Here is a 20,914-nt window from a genome sequence, read left to right as displayed (position 1 = left end):
ATTTACTCAGTTCTATACATTTCGGCACACCACCTGTAAATACATCCCAACCAATTGAACGACAGTCCCGACACTGGAATTCCAACTTTAAGTTGTTTTCTGGAGGAAACACCAGACACACCGTTGACGTACCTCTTGCTCAAGATGAAGATGTGAGTAACTCCCCTTTGCTCTTCTTTCATCCCATTAAATTGCATCGCAGAGATATGGCATTGTCCATGAAACTGATGCGGAAGCGGCCGCAGCTATGCAACGCACAGATGGCAATGAGGCCGACAATTCACTGCAATCAGGTCAACCAGCTGGGGCACAAGCATCTCAAGTAGAACCAATTCAAACACAGACGCAAGGCCCAACTGGTGGAGCGGAAGACTTTGTGTATGTAGGAGTAAGCTGCTGCGGAATTTTCTTTGGTTGTCGTCGTCCTGCTTCGCATCAGTCATGAAAACATCTAGAAACTTTGCTAGTCGAATATTATCTCTCTTCCCTTTCATCTGTATTTACACATCATGCGTCTTAGATATAGCTCGTTCCGTCACACATACATGCGCATGAAATTGATACATTTCTCTTAATAAGGGAAAGTGTGATTGAAGCAAGCATGAAACTGTACCAGTGTGCCTGTGTAATCACCCAGCCGCTTGCGCGTAAAATATCCGAAAGGCATAGGAGATCGAATACAAACAGAGTGAGAGTGTGCAAAAGATACTAAAAGATAATATATCTTGGTTTTGCATTGGTGTTATTGAGTTTTGTTGGTTTATTGGATATGACGGCGAAGAGCTACAACGTTAAAAAAAGGGGCACGGCAGAGGGCTCGGGCCTGTACGCATGATTGGAGGCTAGCCAGGGATTAGTGGCACCTAGAAGTTCCGCCATTGGGTGAAGCTTATGGAGTACGAAAAGTACAGCACACAGCTGCCTGTAGGCTAAGTGACATTAAACACTCTACGAAAACTGTTGAATGCACGATGCGAGACAAAGGTAAGTGAATGCCAAATGTTTGGCCTCCATGTTGTATTCGCGTTGGTCACGCTCTCTTTCGTTGGCGTGGGCGAACCCCCTTGATAGATGTCCATGAATCGTACATTTTCCTCGAAATGTAAAGGTTGAAGTCCATGCAACGCCTTTTCCATTTGGTTGATTTCAACCAACCCGATTCCAGAAACCTGAGACCAAGTCTTATTGATGGATGTACGCGTTGCTAGAATAATGATTGAGAATACAATGACATAGATAACTCTGGATACATAATTATGATTGCCAAGGAAGCCTAGTTTGCACGGCACTTGCAGAAATCTGTATAGAACCAATAAGATCACTCGTCCCTTCAAAACATTGGATCAAATCCTTGACGCTACCACCGCTACTCCGTCTTTCCCGGTAATCACTTGTGAAGACGCGTTGGACAGGCTCTGGCGATATGTGACGGAGCTCCACGAGGCGTTTTGGCTTGTTCCTGCGCAGCTGTACATGCTTCTGTGGAGGTGTGGTATGGTGAAGATCTACAAAATCCTTGTGCGGTTTCTGCCGCTCCGAAAGTTTCCGCGCTGGTGTCGTAATGGGCTTGCGACGGTCTATGAGATCTGTCGGCGGAGGAGGTAAGGGAGGACAGTCGGGGTGGTCATCAGGTTTAACATATTCACGGCGAGGAAGAAATGATGCCCATGTCGGAAGCCTGGAAAAGAATCCCGTCTTTTCTGCTAGGTGATTTGGTGGTACAATAGTCGGTTGAGGCCTAACTGAGTAAGATGATGTAGATATGGGAATATTCGTCGGGTCAATAGCACTGGCTTTGTCGAAGAGGTCACGGTACCGTGGTATGTGCGAGACCGGCGTAGATGTGAAATTCGCCAGCCTGGACACATCCGGGGACATGAAACTGGCAAAAGATAATGTTGAGAGATCGGCTCGCGCAGCCCGCTTTTTTATGAGCACATCTACTCTTGCTAGTAAGTTCTCCCTGAGTGTGTGTCAACTCAGCTGGGACAGCGAAAACTGTCAGGAAGTACAAACCAACTCCAGGGGGGACCCAGCCCCGTCACAACATCGTGACCTCCAGCAAGACATTGAAATCGCATCACCACCGCCTCTCTGTTCACATCCTTTGGCGAGGTGATAACTCCGTTGACATGGCACTCCTCAAAAAAACATTTATCCAAAATTTTCCAGTCTTCACGCCTCCACTCGCCCGCCTTAGGCTCATACCGAGGTTGGACGCACCACGGCGTCGGATCTCCATTGTGGACCGCACGCCGGCTCTGTATCGAGCTGCGGCGTTTCCCGACGCCTGCGCTAGGGAACGTTGTGCGCGACTTGCGTGCAGCAGCGCGCTTGGAAGACGCCAATACGCAGTCGTAGTCATGCTGAATTGGTCAAAAAAACTTTAACTTGTGGAGATTGAAGAGGAATACTTACTAATTTCAAAATCGCAGCGGCTCTCGCTGCAGCCATTGGATCGCTCCCTGTAATGCGTACTACATCGCTTTCGACGTCCACATCTGAATCTTCACTCTCTTCTGCCCTGATATGAAGATCACTGGTTGACAAATCGCTGGATAGATCGTCGGAACCAGGTGGCACCTCCACGATATCCTCGAACACACTCTCAATATCCAATGCATCCAAGATATTTCCTTCCATGCCTTCATCCTCATTATCTGCAATTTCCATATCCTCTGGATCAGGCAAGCTCCTGTCTAGTCGTGCCTCGTACGGAAATGGGCTGACTGGTCGACCCCACTCCTTCATGCGTGCCTTTGTCCCACTCGTAGGTGGGTCCGCCTTCGTAGGTACTTGAAACATCTTGAAACGCCCTGTGTACTCTCCCTCGCCTTCTGATTCGGTGTCCGTCCACTCGGGTGATGGGGTGTCCCGAACGTCGGCATGTCTATGCGGTGACGAGCTTAAGAAAACAGGGGTCGATCTAGAACTGGTTGTTGACCCCAAATGTTTTGCACTCAACAGAAGCGGGTCTTCTGTTGGGCTGGGGGGTCTCATTGCACTCAAGTTGATCTCCGGTGGCTCCCTCTTTACACTGGTTTGCCTCGATCCATTCCTCCGCGGCGGACGTGATGGCTATTAATTCGTAAACAATCAAGTACTTGTTACACTTCAAAACACTCACTGTCACACACTTCTTTCTCGGACTCTTCAGCATCCGTCTAATAGTAAGTTTCACATTCGGCGCGGTCTCGAAATGGTTTGTCCAAGAACACGGTTTGCATCGCACGTGACTGTACCAAGTTCATTGATTATGTCATAATAGTAATACCTAACCAAATATATGCATACAGACTTGGCTTCGTAAATCGAAGAATTTGAGAAAAGACTGCCAAGTAACTTATAAGTAATATGACTGATCGAGTCGCAGAGTAGAGTATATGATCATCATGAAAATCATCAGTATCGTCAGAGGTCGTAACTATCATCTAAAGGGTTGTGAAAGACCGGTCACCGGATGGACATTCGAAAGCGAAACTGAAAGTGATCTCGGCGAAGACTATCGCGAGACAACACTTTCGCTCTGCCCTCTCGCTCGGCCACTGAGGTCTCCTGATTGCAACGAACGTTTCGCACCAAGTGACAGATCATCGTTCGCACGAGAAAAGAAATCATCCTCGCCCTCGTACGGAGAAGTGCCCGAATTTATCTGTGCCACAACATTCGATGAGCCAAACGTTAGGTGGGAGAGACGGTGCCCCATGACTCACCCACTGCTTGAGAACATCTGCTACACGACTCGCTTCCTCGACGTTGAAAATCACATTGGTCCCCTTCTCGGCATGGAGCCGCATGAGCTCACTCAGCGACCTGTTTTTCCTACTTCTATTTGCCCCGGGTGTGCTGCAGTTGTCCTGTGTCTCTTCGCCCGGAAACAGTACAGAATTTCGTGGTACTTGCGTCTGAGGTATGATAATATCACTTGAGCGGTCCCAGTCCTCATTCAGATTCAGCGAGAGGCTGCTCGTCGTGAAACTCTCCTTTGATGACATAGTTCAATTACAGTTCTTAGTAGTGGCAGGGTCGACGAAGTAGGAGAGGTGAAGGCCCTGGTATAAGACTATAATTGGACTATAAGTAACTTTATCCTTCGATTCCTTTTTTGGATGCCTGTGGGATGCGGAGTTGTCCGGCTTTCTATCAACCTTTATAGCGAAGCCTCATTGAAATCTTAGTCAAGGTCAATCCCTTTCTGTTGGGATAAATGACTGGGAACCAATAATACTGGCGTTCAGTGCTACGTTGAAATCTCCCTGGTCCCACATGTCTATTTGTGTCAAGTTGAGTATTATGTTCATGTCACAGAGGTAGTATCATTCTGAGTTAATTGCTGCATTCAAATGTCGGGGGTGTTAATGACATCACGCGGACTTGTTTGGTCATATGTTCACCCTACGGGTAATCTCTCAGTTGCGCGATGCTGCCACGCTGACCATGGCCGGGCAGAACATGGTTCTGCCAGTTCTGCCGGTAAAACTACCTTGAAATAGTTCTGCCCACAACTTGAAGTTGCAACACTAACTGTGAGCTCCCTTATCAGCAGCAGTAGATTTAAACTGATTTGATGCTGATCTCTTCCTCGCGTGTCGGAATTGTTGTGCCTACATTTTTGGTCTAGTTTATGCTAACCCGGAGACTATATTGAACAGCTTGAACGACGATTTTAACTCTAGGTGCTCACTGGCAAGGCCTCACAATCTGCACTCCCCCGAAATTAAAAGAGATACGTTCTCATCGTACTAAGTACTGTGGTTTAAATTGATAATGGGTACCGAGTGACGATATTCACTTCCCAACTCTCACCTCCACTACCAATGGCTCTAGAGGATGTTAGATCCCAGCAGCTGCAGTTAGAAACGAAGGCAGATGACTCAATCAAAGTCGATGTTACCGATGAGGTGGATTTTGTCGCTTATTACGAGCAGACTTCTGGCCGTTTGGTAGTTGACCCCGAGTATGTGGTTGTTGCTCCTACTTATCCTGAGTCCATCGTTACTCATTCGTAACTCACTAGACAGGCGAAGGTCGAGTTTGGGGAGGTAATGGCCTCTAGGCTCAAGCTTAGCCCTGATGGGTTGAAGGTTTAGAGGTTCGAGGCGAGCGGATCAGGAGGGAGCTAGTAGATAGGGACAATATATCTCAGTCTATATTTTGGGACTCTTAGTCCATGTACAGTACCTAGTAGATAGGGACAATATCTACTCGTTTGAATCAGTGCGCGCTCTAAAGTAAGTTCGAAAGTAACAACTCACATCTCAGTCTATATTTTGGGACTGAGATGTTCGTTCGATATCTATGAAGTTTATAAGGTAAAACTGACGCGATACGTATATTAGCGTTGTAAGGAGAATGATAAAGTGAAACATTGGTATCTAGACGTCGAGTGACACTCGACGTCTCTTTTCTCGTGCCTCTGTCAAATGGTCGCGCTCATACTACGTGGCGTCGTCCGAAGCATCCGATACGACCGAACTCAACACTCCCCCTCGAGCGGGACCGAGTGACATCATGGTCCTGAGCTTCTGGAAGCGCGGTCGTGGTAACGGCTTGGTGAACGTGTCTGCTACGTTGTCATCAGTAGGACAGTAGCGTAATTCGAATGTTCCGTTCTTGATATGCGCACGAACGAAATGAAAACGTATGTCGATATGCTTCGTGCGCGCGTGGAACTTGCTGTTCAACGCTAACGCAATCGCGGACTGATTATCGCAATGAATGGGGGTAGAGCCATGGTCTTCGTCGTAGAGTTCTTTGAGGAGAAGCTGTAAGTAGAGTATCTCCCGCGCAGCAGCCGTCAAGGCTATATACTCTGCCTCCGCGGTGGACAACGCTATAATTGGTTGCTTCCTCGAGCTCCATGCAACAGGGCCGCCGTTTAGCATAATCACGTACCCAGACATTGAGTGGCGATGGGGCTGGGAGGCCCAGTCTGCATCGACGTAAGCTTCAAGTCCTCCATCCGTTCCCCCCAACGTTAACCCGTGGTCCGCTGTACCTTTGAGGTAGCGCATAGTGCACTTGGCAGCTTCCCAGTGCACCCTGCCGGGGTTGCGCATGAACTGGGATAGCGTGGCCACAGCGAATGCTATGTCGGGCCTCGTGCTCGTAGCAGTGTACATGAGTGAACCAATGCCACGCTGGTACGGCACGTCCAGCATGTCAGCGAGTGCGGCATGAGTATCGGGAGACTGCTCCACCGACAATGTGCAGCTAGCGTCCATTGGGATCACTGCGCTCTTCGAGTCGGTGAGATGGAAGCGTTCAAGTATGGTACTGACATAGGCGTGTTGGGAAAGGGTGATGGTGCGCTCGGGTCGGTTCCATTCTACCCGTAGACCCAATAACCAGCCGAGTTCGCCCAAGTCGGTGATTTCGAAGTACTGACGGAGGTGGTGTTTGAATTCGGTGATGTGTCGCAGGTGTTTGGATGTGACCGCCATATCGTCGACTGAGACGGTGACCACCATGTGTTTGTCAGTCTCGCGTACGTAGTAAACGGCTTGGTCAATTTGCGAACGCGTGAATCCCATCTCTAAGAATACACTTGCCAGTTCTTCCGACCACTCGAATCCCGCCTGCTTTAACCCATACAAACATCTCTTCAGCTTCAGAACCTTGCCCTCATCTCCAGCCTTCAGGTATCCAGGAGGTGCTCTCATGTAGATGTCTTCCTTGATCTCAGCGTGCAAGTATGCGCTCTTGATGTCGACTTGGTGAATTTCCCAGTCCTTCTGGGCGGCCATAGCGAGAACGGTACGTATAGTGGACATGTTGGTGGTTGGAGCAAAAGTCTCCGAGTAATCGAGGCCGTGCTTCTGACATTGGCCGTTTGCCACGAGTCGGGCACGCAGCTTGAGTTTCTCACCGTCCGGGCCGCGTTTGGTGGCCAAGACATAATGGCAGGGTATGACGTTAGCATGACGTGGTACGTTTACCACTTCCCAGGCTTCTAACTTCTCAAGCTGACTAAGTTCATAGTCTATCGCCTCTTGCCATTCCACCGCGTCTGGACCGTTCAAGGCTTGCTGGAGCGTCGGTTCGGGCTCTGCTGCTGCTAGAGCCCAGTGGGTAAGTGGAGCGTCGTTTCCGTCCTCGTCTGGGACAGTCGCTATAGAAGCTGACTCCCCTTCATTCAGGGCCTTGTAGTACCCGATTGGAGGGCGAACGCGCGTTGCTCTGGGGGCAGTAGGTTCGGGGAGTGGTGTCTGGAGCTTCGGTGGGGTAGATAGTGTGGGTGTCGAGACGTGCTGATCGTTACTCGCTGGCAACGGCACCTTCTCCCCCTCGATCGGTACGTCTGCAGCCACGGTTATAGTTGTGGGCACGAAACTAATGTTTCGTTCTACAGAAATGCGACGCTTACCCGGCCAGTAGACCCGGTACCCTTTGCTCTGGTCGTCCACGCCTATGAAAACCGCCTCCTCCGCCCTTGCCTCCAGCTTCCCAGCGTCCTGTAGGTGGACATACACCTTTGCGCCAAACTTGTGGGCCTGGGCCAAATTGGGACGGCGACCGTGCACCAGGTCGTATGGGGTGTGTCCTGGCGTTGCCCTTGAAGGTAAGCGGTTACGCAGCCAGCTGGCATAGCTGACTGCGGCAGTCCACAGGAACTTGGGCACGTTACGTGCCAGCAACATCGCGCGTGTCAACTCGACTAGCGTCCTGTTGAGGCGTTCAGCGACGCCGTTCTGCTGGGGAGAGTCGTGTACGGTGAGTTCTCGTTTGATACCCTGACCTGCTAAGTACACATCGAATTCTGCACTTAGGTACTCTCCTCCCCGGTCGGAACGCAGAGTCTTAATCTTCGCGTCATGCTGCCTGGTGAGTCGTGCTTCATATTGTTTGAAAGCTCCAAGGGCCTCACTCTTGTGCTTCAGGAAGAGGATGTGCGTTTCACGGGAGTAATCGTCAGTGAAGCTCATGTAATATGAGCTCCCACCTATGCTAACAGTTTGTGCAGGTCCCCAGAGGTCAGTGTGGATCAACTCGCCATACGTCTGCGCACGACGTTTCGACTCCTTTGGGAACGGCTGCCTCGCAGCCTTTCCCTTCTCACACGCCTCGCAGAATTCTGGTTCCGAGGCGGAGTCAAGCTCAACGCCTTCCACCAAGCCCTTTTCGACAGCGGACTTAACTGCCGAGTGCGATACGTGTCCCAGTGCACGATGGAGTTCCCCCAAGGTGACTTTTCCCTTGGCTAATGCAGCATGATGCTCGTGCTGACCCGCAACGGTGTATAGGCCGTCGACGTGAGGTATTTCGGCGATTACTTGCCGTTTGGGACCCATGGACAAGATCCTGCAGTTGGTCCCCTCGAAATGGACTGATAATCCGGCGGCCGTTATACGGTTCGTCGCCACGAGCGTATAGCTCATCTTTGGCACGTGCAGTGCGTCCTTGAGGGTGACTCTGGTCCACTTGGATCCTAGCGGTAAGTGCATTCTTACATCACCGCGACCTATGGCACTAATTATCGAGCCGTCTGCAGTTCTAATGTCGAGGGGTTTGATTGGGGTATAGGAGATGAACTCGGCTCTGTTTGGGCAGAAGTGGGAGGTAGCGCCGGAATCAATGATTGCCGTGCGGTTCTTTTCGGGTGAGTCGTTTTCTCCAGTCATAGGCACGCTGTCTATTAACGCGAAGGCGTAGTTATCCTGGGAGTCAGTGGCTGCTGCTGCTGTTGCAGCAGTCTTGTTCTGTCTCGCCTTCTTCTGACGTGGGCCCTGCCCTTCCTTGCCGCCTCCCTTCCTCCAACAGTCACTCTTGTAGTGGCCTTTCCTATCGCAGTTGTGGCACACCACGTCTGCGTTCTGCTGGTTGGAGTTGCCAGTGTCACGGCGACTCCCTTGGGTGGCTCTAGCTGTAAAAGCTGAGTTACTCCCTTTTTTTCCAGTTCTACGTTCTGAGAGCTGACGGTGCTCGTATTCCTCGGTGACCACGCTGATCAACTCATACGGGGTAAGCACCTTCGTGGCTATTTTGGCCGCTGCGTTTATTGACAAGACCAACGGGCGGTAGGATTCGGGCAATGAGCCCAACGTGATCGCGTAGAAATCGCGGTCATCTATACTAGCGCCCATGCCCGCAAGCAATTCTCGGAGGCGTAGTTGCTCCCCGAAATGCACTTTAACATCGCCCCCTTCCTCGCATCTCAATTCCTGGAGTCTGCGGCGGAGGTCTATCTGGACCAATTCAGTTTTCCCTTCGTGGATCTTGCAGACCTCGTCCCAGATGGAGGCTGCGCTGCCTAGGTTTTGGATCCGGAGCAAGAGCTGATCGGAAATGGTACTGAATATTTGTTGTTTTACCAGTGAGTCCTTTTGCTGGTATTCGTCTATCTGATCGTCTAGGTCCTCGATTTCCGCATCCGTTGGCTTCGAGCCGTCCTTCTTCCTCGGTTTCCCAGTCGACGGGTCAACCTCGAAAGGGACGGGCTTTTTCTTACGACCGTCGATATATTGCATCAGGCCTCGAGCGCCAATCGCCGTCAACATTCTTCCCTTATAGGTTATCCAATTCAGGCCGTCGTCGGCGAGCTTTGGGATGTTGAAGAGCGCGGAGTTGGAGCTGGGGAGCGAAGTATCCATGGTAGTAGCAGGGCTCATAACCTTTAGAGGTTCGAGGCGAGCGGATCAGGAGGGAGCTAGTAGATAGGGACAATATATCTCAGTCTATATTTTGGGACTCTTAGTCCATGTACAGTACCTAGTAGATAGGGACAATATCTACTCGTTTGAATCAGTGCGCGCTCTAAAGTAAGTTCGAAAGTAACAACTCACATCTCAGTCTATATTTTGGGACTGAGATGTTCGTTCGATATCTATGAAGTTTATAAGGTAAAACTGACGCGATACGTATATTAGCGTTGTAAGGAGAATGATAAAGTGAAACATTGGTATCTAGACGTCGAGTGACACTCGACGTCTCTTTTCTCGTGCCTCTGTCAAATGGTCGCGCTCGTACTACGTGGCGTCGTCCGAAGCATCCGATACGACCGAACTCAACAGAAGGTTCTCTGGCCTCAACCCGCCAACGACCCGAACGACCCGCAAAATGTTCGTCATTTCTCACCATCATGTCCCTTTCACTAATACTAAGCTATTTATTCGTAGTGGACCGATTTCCGCAAGACTGTGCACCTGATCATCATTACAATGTCTGCAGTGGTACCTGACTTCGACGGTGGAATTGGTATGCATCTCGCCCTCGCTCAATATCCATAGTAGTATCATTGTGAAATACTTTTATTGGCAGGAATCGCGTCGATATTTGGCCTCGCTCAAACTTATGACACGACCTCGGGTGTCATCAACGATCTGACGTCAAAGTGCGTGATGCATCGATCGTTACTCACATTCAATGACAATTACCTGAAGCTGGAGCATCTTTCTTCTGGGTGAGACCACACCATTACATGAGAATAACCTCTTCTCATCTGTAGTCCAGGTTGGGGAGGCATCTTCTGGGTCATGCTCGTGAGACGGTATGGTCGGTTGCCAGTACTCTTCTGGAGTCAGGTATATATTTCCAGTGATTTGGCCGATATAAACCCTGAAAACTTGAGCGCAGCTTTTTGCGCTTGCATTCTTGGTTGGTGGCACATTGGCGCCGAATCTAGCCACCTTTGCAGGTATTCATACAATAATTCGGTATTTATTGGACAATGTTAACTGCTGATGAAGGGATGCGATGTTTGAGTGGATTCTTTGGGCAGGTCGTCATGTTATCCATGCTGCGGTAAATTGACTACGGTTTCAGAACGTGTCCCCAGGTGACAGTACGATTAGTGGCAATTCTCATGGTAGCTTCAACATTTACCAACCTCCAAGGGTCTTTATGTCGTGACGGATATCTTCCCCTTCCATCTTCAAGCACGGAAGCTGAACATTTGGACTTCGGGTTTCGTTCTGTCAGAAATGAATTCCTTTATTGGGAGAAACGTTTCTCACTATCTCATAGATCGCCTTACCTATCACCATGTGTATTTGGCTTTTTTGTAGCGCATGTGAGGTACGTCTTACATATGCTGTCCTTGATTCAGAATATTCATCAATTGTTGGATAGCTGGAGATGGGCCTATGCTATAGGATCTATCTACAACGCCATCGTATTACTTCTCATCGTGTTTTTCATGGAAGAAACGTACGCTCTGTTGTACTGTTTCTTAGGGCAGTGACGTTGACTTTTGCTGAACTAGCATGTATGATCGTCACCTTGCATCGAAGCCACTGCAAATTTCTACGGGACTGCGATATCGATTTGAGACTTTGATAGGCGTCACTGGGTACAAGATGGCAAAATACAGATCACGATGGCCGGAAGTTCTATTGGCATCTTTGGATGTCGTTTGGCGTCCTCAGTTTTTCTTCGTAGTTCTCTTTGAGGTGAGATGAATTGCATTGCTGACCATACTTAGTACATTTGCTGACCTTTTCGAAAGGCATTGGTCTTCGGGTTCTCGATCGGCTTGAATGTGAGCGTTTCCGTTTCGACCTGCAGTAATAAACTCATCGACTTTTGTAGACGACAAATGTTGTTTTCATGGGATCTCCTCCTCCCGTCGGATTTGGCTTCAGTCAATATGCGGTGGCTGGAGCGTATGCAACTCCAATTGCAAGTTTTTTCCATCTATGAAGTATGCATGATTAATGTTCTCAGCATAATTTTTTTAGGTCGCCGTCCTTATTGGCGAGTTCATTGGACGTTACGTCAATGAATTCATCATGGATCTGCATATTCGCAAAAACGGTGGTTTCTTTGAGGCCGAGAGCCGCTTGTGGTATGCAAACTCAACTGATGGTCCAAGGTTAGAGCTGAGAATTTGTGTAGGACCTGTTACTTAGCCATGCCGCTTTATATCTGTGGCTTTTTGACGCTGGGCGCTGGGGTACAAAATCTCAGCGAAGCCGCTCTCATCATGGGCTGGGGCATTGCGATCGTTGCAATCACCCTCAACACTGTTGCAGTGTGTAAGTCTCGGATCCAACATTTCAAGTGTCGTGGGGTAACTCAAGGAGTATTATTAGACGCATATTGCAATGACTGCTTCCCTCGTAGGGCAGTGAGTGACGCATATATATTTGCATTTCAGTGATATGACCTCCCCTTCTAGGGCGAAGTCAGTGCCCTGTTAAACCTTGCAAGAGCATTGGGCGGTGAGTTACAACGACGCATGATTTGTCCAACGTTCACAATTGTGCCCTAGGTTTTGCAGTCGCATATTTCCAAGTCCCATGGGCTACAAAATCTGGAGGATTGGTGGTGTTTGGTGTTGAAGCAGCGCAAGTGATATCACTTGACACACTCGAAGAGTCTGACGGTTTTTACAGGCTTGTGATTGCTTTGTTTTTCGTCGCCGTTCCTATGATACAACTGAAGGGAAGCTACTTCCGAGTAAGTGCGGTTCTTTTCGTTTGTGTTACAGCATTGAATCTGTACATCAAATATTAGGCACGTTATGCCTTATAATTGGCATTGACAGCGTCTCGATTTCAGAACCAGAAGAACATTATTTAGAGTTAGACATGTATGCTTCGGCCCCTGGTTACTTTGTTGTACATCCAAGTATTGCCCTGCGGGCGTCTACAATGTTATGTTTTGGTGTATGTAGTAAATTACCTTCAACATGCCCTTTCGCAAGATCAGTTGGTGCAACGTAAAATTAGCAGTTGTCAATCTCTATGAGCATGAAATTCTACCCCTTGAGCAGATTCTTGAATGTCTTAGATTCTCTGCATCAGCAAACCACAAATTTTCCAGGAAAAATGACTAACAACTCGGACTGTATCAGTTCACTTTGAAGAGAAGCCAAATGCAGAATGGGCTTTACCACACAGCTCGAAACTCAAATGAGGCGAGCCTCAAGTTGAGAGTCCGGGTCTGCATCGCAGATTCATGGAGGTTGGCGCACGGTCAGCTTTACACTGCGCTATCGAGAGTGCGATGTCGGCGTGACATACGCGCGCTATTTCCTTCAGAGGGTGAGGAGAAGACAACGGCAAACGTATTATATAGACAACTGTAACAGACGCGACGTCCGAAGGCGACCGGTCCGCTTGTATGTCTATATATCGCAAATTGAGTCGTGATCACGTTTACATGTAAGGATAATGCCACAAAGCCCTACGTCAGCCATCTCTGAGTCCTCTCTATTTTGTCCTGTACACTTTGAATCTGAGCCCTTAGATCCTGCAACTGAGTCATATTTTCGGCCGCAGCCTCCTTCGCGGCCATGCCAAGCATGACGCCTTGCTCAGCGTACTTTGTGTTCGCATTCGAAAGTGTGAACAACATGTTGAAATTGTCTGTCATATTGACCCGCGTAGATTCAATGGCTTCCATTATATCAGCGACTTGGTAGATACCGACGTAGTCAGTTGGTAGCACTCGAAATTTGAATCGGGACTTACTGGTCATTTGAGGCCTAATGGCCTGTGCCCGGTTCATCAGGAAATCACGCGTTTCCTTTTCTAGCTTTTTCACGCTTATTTAAGAGACTTATTGCTAATCATCACTTTTTCTCACTTATATTTTGGACATAAAAAGCTCGTGCAATTAAAATAAGTAGGCAAGTGAAAAAGTAAGAAAAAGCGGAAAAGTAAGAAAAAGCGAGAGGATTGAAAAGACATAGAAAAAAAGTGAGTTACATTACCAAGCTATTTCGAAGGCATGGTGGTCAGCATATTTGTTGACATAAAATAGGGTAAATATATCGAGAACGTGGTGAGATTTAACTAATGAGGGAAGCAGTTCAGTGCCATAGACCGGAATAAGATGTGCAGAACGAAAAATAGCCTCAACATGAATCACCGCATAGTGTGCATGATTACCGTTAAAAGACGGTGACACCATCCACATCCCAGTATCTTCATCTGGCGTGTCACCGATTCGGTTGAACCACCGAACGACCGCACATGGATAACGTACTCCCCTTAATCGAAAGGAAAAAAATGTTAGTACCTGGGCGATGTCCATACCCCGCATTCCAGGAACGTTCGGGTCAGTAATAACAAACACGCAATCTTTGCGTGCATATTCATTTCTCCATCTGGGGGACACACGAATGTGTTCGCGTTTCATCCCGCCGGTTCCACTCAGGTCACTCAGTGCAAAGAATGTTGAGGCCGCAGAGTGAAAAACTCGTATCCTCCCATCGTAACGAGGGCGGTCCATAATACCTGTGGGAATTTGTGTGGGGTCCTTGTTGGGATACAGCTGCTCGGTGAGGAATTGTTGAACAAGTTCAGCCAAGTCAGGGATGTGAAGCTCGTTAGCTAGTGCAGGAATGCTTTGTGGGCGCTTTTTTCCCTCTGTACATAATGATATTTAGTAGTGTATCAAGGTTGTACAAATGAAAAAAGACTTACGAGATGTTCGAGCAAGCTCTACGTGTGCAAGGACCGACATTGGCACATCAATATCCTCAGAGTCAGCGCTGACATCCGGGTCGAGTATACTGGCGCTGGCGCTTCGGGACATACTGGGCAGCTCAGGGTCGTGTTGATCTGCATTGGTCTGCTCTTCCACATTGGTTTGTGCAGGCTGCGCACACTGTCTATCTGATGGTTCTATAGCAAAGGTCAAACAATCTAACAATAAACGAAGTAAAAATGAATCACATACCAAGTGCCGCAAGAATGGATGATAGACATGTACCCGAGAGCATCCCGCGAGTGCGGAAATCCACACGTGATGCCGCCAACTTGTCAAGACGCTGATTGGTTAGTAACATCTGACCCAGAGCCTTGTATCGGCTGGACCGTCTCCAAGGCTCCTTGACAGCCTTTATATGCTTTGACTCCGTAATAGAGGAGCAGAGGCCGTTCGGAGCGCCAAAGAGTCGGATAAGATAGATGTAGTGAGACATGGCGTGTTGTCGGGGAAGTGAAAAAGTTAAGACCGTTCCAGTAGTCTTGAAAATCTCCCGATAGTGGTGAAAACGGGTAAGGGCATCTTGAATTTCACCGAGCGACTTCTCCGTGATCACATTGCGGCGGACAAGGTAACAGAATTCGAGGAAGGCACGGAATGCACGCACGACATCCAAGGGGATGTGACCTTCAATGGCCGGCAAATATACCTTCATAAGGGCCTTGGAATCGTCGCCAGTCCACTGTTTGAAGTGACGTCCTTGAGGAAATCTACGAAGTCCAGGGAATGGAGGAACTGCTGCAATTCTATGAAAGGTTAGAGTAAATCAAAATGATGGTGCATAAACACACCTTCGGTCAATATCATCTAAAATTATGTTAGCCTGCATCTTTCCATGTGTGCGCAGTAGGTATTTCTCTACCCATGTAACTAAATGGTCCTTATATGCCCCCTTGATAATCTGGTGAAGAAGATCAGGTGCGAGGAGTTCGTGGATGTCGGCGCGGGGAAAATCGTTCGTAAATGGCTGAATATAAGAATTAATTCTAAGTACAAATGAAACCGAACAACTGAAGTACCACAAGCATGTTAATGAGACCATACTCTTTCCACAGTGTATCGAAATCGCACTCTTCGATGAGTGCATCTGCGTGAGTTCTTGAACGAAGGAGACTAATCTCGTCGAGGTCATTGCTATGGGAAAGACACCTAGTAATATTTAATATAAGAATGAATCCAATAGATAATCGGGAAAAATTACTTGGCACACCAGTTCCGAACTATGCATGCGAGCAACACCTGTTCCTCGTAGTCTGCGATATATGGCCCGAGTCCATATATGACACGGCGATAGTGGCCGTCCCCAAAACGAACAATTTCAGGCTTTGTCATGCCTGGCTTCAGATTCTTTAGGATGAATGAGAGGGACGAATGAAAAATTTGACGTCGGAAGCTTCGAAAACCTGGTGTCTCAGCATGCTGTTTCGTGGCTTCACAGGAGGGTAAGGACAGTAAAATGTGAACATGTGAGCACATACTTTTTGGCATTGCAAGGAATCCCACCACGGCAACAGCGTTGCGGTGTGCACGGCGAACAGTATTCTGGACATTCCCAATAGATGCGTAGAGAGGGTAGTAATCATTTTGCCCCGTTGCAACCGAAACAGTGGTCTTATCACTCCCGAGAATGACGGGCACGAACGCCGAGCCATGGGTATCTGGGTCCTCAGAAATCTTATCCTGAAAATATCTCTCAAATCATGTACATTAACGATAATGAACATAGTACATACCGCTTGAGACCAAGCCCAATCCCCGGACATGAAGTCCTGCCATTGGCGTTCGTCATTTTCGGTTGCGTACTCACGGTAAGGTTGGAGATCGATTTCCATAGCATAGTCTGGATTAGAAAGCATATTGTTAACAACATTGCGTGGATCACGAAACCAAACGTCATAGGTATCTGTCATCCAGGGTGCGACACCTTGTTCTGGAATCTCGCCAGTATATTTTACCGAAAACGACTGCCATTTAATGTCTCCGAGGGGTGTATCGTCGATGGTCTTGTAAAGTGCACGGTGGTCAGGAAACAAAGTTGTTTTGCTACCCCCTTCAATCAATGAAGCTGCCCATATATTTAACAGCTGGTCGATTGAATGCATGGGGGTCTGGTTTTTCGTAAATAGGTAGTCGGCGAGCTCAAACTCTACCCGACTCTTGTAAGGCGTCCAGTCATCTGATGCCTTGTCCGAAAGTGGTGGAGGCGGAGTTCCTCGTGGAAGGAAGTTACCTTCACGATCACAGGGGCGAGCTTCATAGGTCACAAGCAATATATCAGTACTTGAGAATTATACAGTCCATAAACTTACCAGACAGAAGCGGATGATAATTTCTATACAACCGGTCACCAGGCCCAACAAATTGAGCAGTTGGTTGCAAGGGATCTTCCGGTCCCAAGTCCGTGTCGTTGGCATCACCAAAATCCAAATCAAAGGACAATGCAGGACTTGGTGAACAAGGGACAGATGCCTGAGTCACTGCATGTGGATGTAAGAATATGGGGTGCTTCGCATTCATGTGCTGTGTATACCCTGATCGGTTCTTGAACCAACGGTTACACCCCGGCTTCGTGCAAGGGATGCAAAGTCCACTGGCCTGGTGGCGCAGGTAGCTTCCTTGTGACCCAGTTTGGGACATGCTGGTTGAGGTATTTGGAGTTGGGGAGGGTAGGACTCGTCGGTAGGATAGCCAATATCTGGTCTGGCGGATTGAGTTGATGGTATTCAGAGTCAGGGAGGGTCAAGCTTGTCGGTAGGATGGCTAGTACGAGTGAGTTGATGGTATTCAGAGTAGGGGGGGTAGGACTCGTCGGTAGGATAGCCAATATCTGGTCTGGCGGATTGAGTTGATGGTATTCGGAGTCGGTAGAGTTGAGCTTGTCAGTAGGATAGCCAATACTACCAGCTCCAGCGGATTGAGTTGATGGTATTTGGAGTCAGGAAGGGTCGAGCTTGTCGGTAGGATGGCCAATACCAGCTCTGGCGCGTGAGTTGATGGTATTCAGAGTCGGGAGAGTTGAGCTTGTCGGTAGGATAGCCAATATTGCCAGCTCTGGCGGATTGAGTTGATGGTATTTGGAGTCAGGAAGGGTCGAGCTTGTCGGTAGGATGGCCAATACAAGCTCTGGCGCGTGAGTTGATGGTATTTGGAGTTGGCGATAGTGCAGCTTGTTGGCAGAATAGCCAGTACTAGCTCTGGTGTCTGGTGTCAGCTTGGGGCAGAACCAGTTGGGATGATAGTCAGTACATACCGGCTCAGATGCTTGAGTTAAGTGCTGGAGGATGCAGGCGGACTTGGAAAATGATGTAAATCGGTATTGAGGGTTACCCTTGGAGTTACAATGGGTTGTTTGTTTGCGTTTAGGAAATTTGCAAAGTCTCTGACTAGTAACTCTTACATACCTTTTATCAGGTCCTGCCCTTCGCTGCTTCTTTCTTCCTGCCTGTCGCCTGCCTTTAATCTCCGTTATGACACCTCCTGCCTCCCCTCGTCGTACACGCCCAAAAAATGCGACACAGCGCCCTGGACTCATTCTTCTTGAAGGTCAAAAAAAACGACGCACCAAGGCCCAGATCGCAGAAGATCTACAGCATGCAAAAGATGTGCAGGCTGTCCAGGCAGCGACTGCACAGCGTGGAATTAGCCACATTGCTGGCATTGAGGCTGACATGCAGGCACAGCAGTCGACTCAGGCAAGTGGGAGGGGGAAGCTGCCCGTAAAGCCCCGTCCTAGACCAGTGAAGAGTAAAAAAGCAGAAGTTGTAGCGACTAATGAACTTACCTTGGAGAGTCCTATTGTGCCGGCAACACAGGTCAAGGCCAAAGGCACAGGCAAATATGGCACCATGGGTAGGGATGCTGATGGCGTTGATGCAGGAGATGGCGAAGTGATCGGAAACGAAGTTGAGAAGTCAAAGAAGACGAAGAAGCTTAAGAAGGCCAACCTCATTTCGCGCGAGGTGATCAGTGCTGCAACGAAGCATATCATCAATCAAGGGAAGGCACCTGACAGTGACAAGAAAGGAAATCTCTATCCGTCAGTCATTTCTCTTCTCTCACCATCATGATGTTAATGCTCACAGAATCCACGCTCCACTTCATGACGCTTACATGGGCGCTCAGTAGTAGAAAACTTAACGTTGCTAGAAAGATCGATAACTGGCAAACTCTTGTTAAACCTCAGGAGGAAGTTCATTCCGAACTTCAAACGACAATAAAAAATCCTGTTTTAAGGGCCGTCCAATCTGCTTCGGGCAACACTTTGTCAGTGACAACTTTGAAATCGAGTCAGACTGCAGCAACCACAGTCTCAAGTGCGAAAGAACCCCCTCCCACCTTGATCAAATCTTCAGACGGACTGGTATCAGAGGAGGACGAGGAAGAAGATGAGGAAGATGAAGACGAAGCAGATGAAGACGAAGAGGAATTACCAGAGCAGTTGTATGGGTTCACGGCCGACAGGAAAGACAAGGCGGCAATGCAGGTAAGTGTCAGACTTGATCCGATCATTGAAATTGCTCAATTTGGTTGTAGAGTGTTGTAGCGATCTCTGAATTTTCGGATGATGAAGTGGCCGAAGCACCGGCCATCATTCCATTCAACTTATTACCATTCACGCAGCAAGCAGATATAGTAAGGTTTGCTTTAGAACAACCTCGAGCTCCAATCAGTACTACCTCCAAAAGGAAAATCGAGGACCTCGTCGGATATTACAGCTCATCCGAAGAGGACATTGCCCCCGTTGTCGTTGATGCAGAGTTGGATTTGCTTTCGGCGTCTGAGGTCGAGATTGAGGATGTTCCCAAGCCAATGCGCACCACTGGCACCGCAAAGGTGAGTATTTCTTAAAATTCTGTTATATAACGACACTGAGGCGCCTGCTTATAGACGAGTGTATCGGTCTCTGTGAATCCGAACCCATCCAAGAAAGCCAAAGTCGAACCGGCTCGCCAGGACCTGTCCAAGAAGGTGAAAACAGAACTCGTTTCTCAAAAGAAGGCCAAGGTCGATCTACCTTCCAAGGACACTGACATTCTGGTTCCCGCAACCCCTCAGCCTGACTTAATGTTTGCGGATATGGCGACAAAGCCTAAAACTATAGGGCAATGGAGAAACACAGATCTCCCGTCGATGATGTTGGAGGACGGCGCATGGCGCAGAACTTTTATACCAACAGTCTTTCTATGGGCTGGCGCTCAGCCAAAATTTTGGACCATCGAGACTGAGCAGTTACTTCCAGCACTACAATCTATCTTTGACGTTGCTTATCCAGGAACAAATCACAATATCCAACCAAAGGGCCCTATCATAGGCTTGGTACGTCTCACTTTTGCTTTTACATTTGAAATATTTTTTCTAATGTCATGTTATCCCAACCAAAGGTAAATCAGCGTCTATGCTCCTGGCGCAGTAACTTCGGATCTACAGCCATCGCCCTTGTTACTAACTTCCTCGCGGCCTCCAAAGCTGATGAGGATGATGAGGACGAGGACGACACCAGTGACTTTGAGCAAGTGCTGGCAACTAACCTTCTCGAGGACTACGCTTTCCTCTATGAGGATCCGGAGACCCGTGACCCAGACCAGATCTACCGGTCCATATTCATGTTGGAAATGATCGAGGCCGCCCACATTAATGCCATTGCTGGATTCCTTGATGTACCTGCGCTCAACACTCATGGTTTGCATTTGAATGGAATGCAGGCTGTAATTGCTGCATGCGCTGCTGCAGTAGGTCCTATCTCCAGATTCTGGCTTTTATTAATGGTCCGTTTCTATAGCTCGAACGTGCCTTTTCTTTCGCTGCAAAATGTTAAGACCGTGCACAAAGGGTAGGACTGATTCCGAGGGGCTTGGCTTCAGCTCGTGCGCTGCGCCCCTTACCCGAGTATGTGCCCTTAATTTCAGAATGATGTCCGAAGGACGTCCGAAGCGCGGGAAAGTTCGGAAGGACTTTCCGGACGAGTGCAAGTAACTTCCGGACGAGTGCGGGAAAGTTCCGGAGGAACTTCCGGAAATTACGATGAGGTTTCGTCCTGATACGGATACGTGTAATGGCTACTTATGACAAGTCCTAAGTAGAAGCAAACAGAGGAAAGGCTGCAAGGACAAAGTCCGAAGCAGAATAGGTCCGGAGGACTGCGGGAAAGTTTCGGACGAACGTCCGGAAACTTCGGAGGATCGGATGAGCGGATAAGCGGAGCTCTGGCCTAGGGAATTTCTCCCTAGGCCCGAGATGGATATTGACTAAGTCGATAGACTAGAACTGATGTGAGGACTTAGAGTGAGATCTAGTGCGAGGACTAATATGATATTCAGACTGAGGAACTACAGGACATATACAAGAGTTTATATACTAAGGAAATAACGGAAAGATCAGTAAGCAAGCGTCCGAGGCTATGTATGAAGCATAAGCAAAGTTATCAAGCGCGAGTCGGAAATGAAGCATAGGTTAACGGATCAGTAAGCATACCGGTAGTAAG

General features: G+C 48.4%; 6 protein-coding genes across 6 annotated transcripts; 3 read left to right on the top strand and 3 right to left on the bottom strand.

Moving 5' to 3' along the window:
- Positions 1–1,044: 1,044 nt before the first annotated feature.
- HD556DRAFT_467946 (uncharacterized protein) lies at positions 1,045–3,271 on the bottom strand. The gene is made up of 5 exons (XM_041310694.1): positions 3,128–3,271; positions 2,419–3,078; positions 2,017–2,366; positions 1,647–1,963; positions 1,045–1,586 (listed from the first exon to the last, which is right to left on the bottom strand). The coding sequence occupies exons 1-5, from the start codon at positions 3,158–3,160 to the stop codon at positions 1,255–1,257; spliced, it is 1,692 nt and encodes a 563-aa protein (XP_041160110.1). The 5' UTR covers positions 3,161–3,271; the 3' UTR covers positions 1,045–1,254.
- HD556DRAFT_467931 (uncharacterized protein) lies at positions 3,236–4,049 on the bottom strand. Its single transcript, XM_041310693.1, has 3 exons — positions 3,904–4,049; positions 3,714–3,846; positions 3,236–3,652 (listed from the first exon to the last, which is right to left on the bottom strand). Exons 1-3 carry the CDS (start codon positions 3,993–3,995, stop codon positions 3,503–3,505), a joined length of 375 nt encoding a protein of 124 aa, XP_041160109.1. The 5' UTR covers positions 3,996–4,049; the 3' UTR covers positions 3,236–3,502.
- Positions 4,050–4,817: 768 nt separating this feature from the next.
- Positions 4,818–5,090, top strand: HD556DRAFT_1443495 (uncharacterized protein; the record flags this gene model as incomplete). Its single annotated transcript, XM_041306625.1, has 2 exons — positions 4,818–4,957; positions 5,018–5,090. The coding sequence occupies 2 exons, from the start codon at positions 4,818–4,820 to the stop codon at positions 5,088–5,090; spliced, it is 213 nt and encodes a 70-aa protein (XP_041160108.1).
- A 4,860-nt stretch (positions 5,091–9,950) lies between these two features.
- Positions 9,951–12,471, top strand: HD556DRAFT_1443493 (MFS general substrate transporter; the record flags this gene model as incomplete). Its single annotated transcript, XM_041306624.1, has 19 exons — positions 9,951–10,058; positions 10,116–10,194; positions 10,258–10,330; positions 10,380–10,399; positions 10,450–10,520; positions 10,573–10,652; positions 10,686–10,740; positions 10,809–10,912; positions 10,963–11,013; positions 11,068–11,145; positions 11,201–11,387; positions 11,444–11,476; positions 11,527–11,589; positions 11,676–11,782; positions 11,833–11,972; positions 12,030–12,064; positions 12,116–12,158; positions 12,209–12,396; positions 12,454–12,471. The coding sequence occupies 19 exons, from the start codon at positions 9,951–9,953 to the stop codon at positions 12,469–12,471; spliced, it is 1,533 nt and encodes a 510-aa protein (XP_041160107.1).
- A 462-nt stretch (positions 12,472–12,933) lies between these two features.
- Positions 12,934–17,070, bottom strand: HD556DRAFT_1536447 (uncharacterized protein; the record flags this gene model as incomplete). The annotated part of the gene is made up of 11 exons (XM_041309630.1): positions 12,934–13,388; positions 13,413–13,486; positions 13,655–14,312; positions 14,370–14,570; positions 14,626–15,179; positions 15,225–15,400; positions 15,453–15,582; positions 15,644–15,863; positions 15,912–16,113; positions 16,167–16,684; positions 16,743–17,070. The coding sequence occupies 11 exons, from the start codon at positions 17,068–17,070 to the stop codon at positions 13,126–13,128; spliced, it is 3,324 nt and encodes a 1,107-aa protein (XP_041160106.1). The 3' UTR covers positions 12,934–13,125.
- An 830-nt stretch (positions 17,071–17,900) lies between these two features.
- On the top strand, positions 17,901–20,335 carry HD556DRAFT_1476976 (uncharacterized protein; the record flags this gene model as incomplete). The annotated part of the gene is made up of 6 exons (XM_041308549.1): positions 17,901–18,444; positions 18,516–18,916; positions 18,967–19,266; positions 19,321–19,749; positions 19,815–20,162; positions 20,213–20,335. The coding sequence occupies 6 exons, from the start codon at positions 17,901–17,903 to the stop codon at positions 20,246–20,248; spliced, it is 2,058 nt and encodes a 685-aa protein (XP_041160105.1). The 3' UTR covers positions 20,249–20,335.
- Positions 20,336–20,914: the final 579 nt, after the last annotated feature.

This window comes from Suillus plorans, assembly GCF_016647745.1.
Source record: "Suillus plorans strain S12 chromosome Unknown HD556scaffold_29, whole genome shotgun sequence".
NCBI lineage: Eukaryota > Fungi > Basidiomycota > Agaricomycetes > Boletales > Suillaceae > Suillus > Suillus plorans.
This window is presented reverse-complemented; position numbering and strand designations above follow the sequence as displayed.

Coding starts and splice junctions, on each gene's coding strand:
- HD556DRAFT_467946 (XM_041310694.1), bottom strand. CDS start 3,160: ATGCTGAAGAGTCCGAGAAAGAAGTGTGTGACA. Junction 1,964..2,016: donor CTGGGTCCCCCCTGGAGTTG/GTTTGTACTTCC, acceptor ACACACACTCAG/GGAGAACTTACTAGCAAGAG. Junction 1,587..1,646: donor GGCATCATTTCTTCCTCGCC/GTGAATATGTTA, acceptor CTCCGCCGACAG/ATCTCATAGACCGTCGCAAG.
- HD556DRAFT_467931 (XM_041310693.1), bottom strand. CDS start 3,995: ATGTCATCAAAGGAGAGTTTCACGACGAGCAGCCTCTCGCTGAATCTG. Junction 3,847..3,903: donor GATATTATCATACCTCAGAC/GCAAGTACCACG, acceptor GGACAACTGCAG/CACACCCGGGGCAAATAGAA. Junction 3,653..3,713: donor CAGATGTTCTCAAGCAGTGG/GTGAGTCATGGG, acceptor GTTGTGGCACAG/ATAAATTCGGGCACTTCTCC.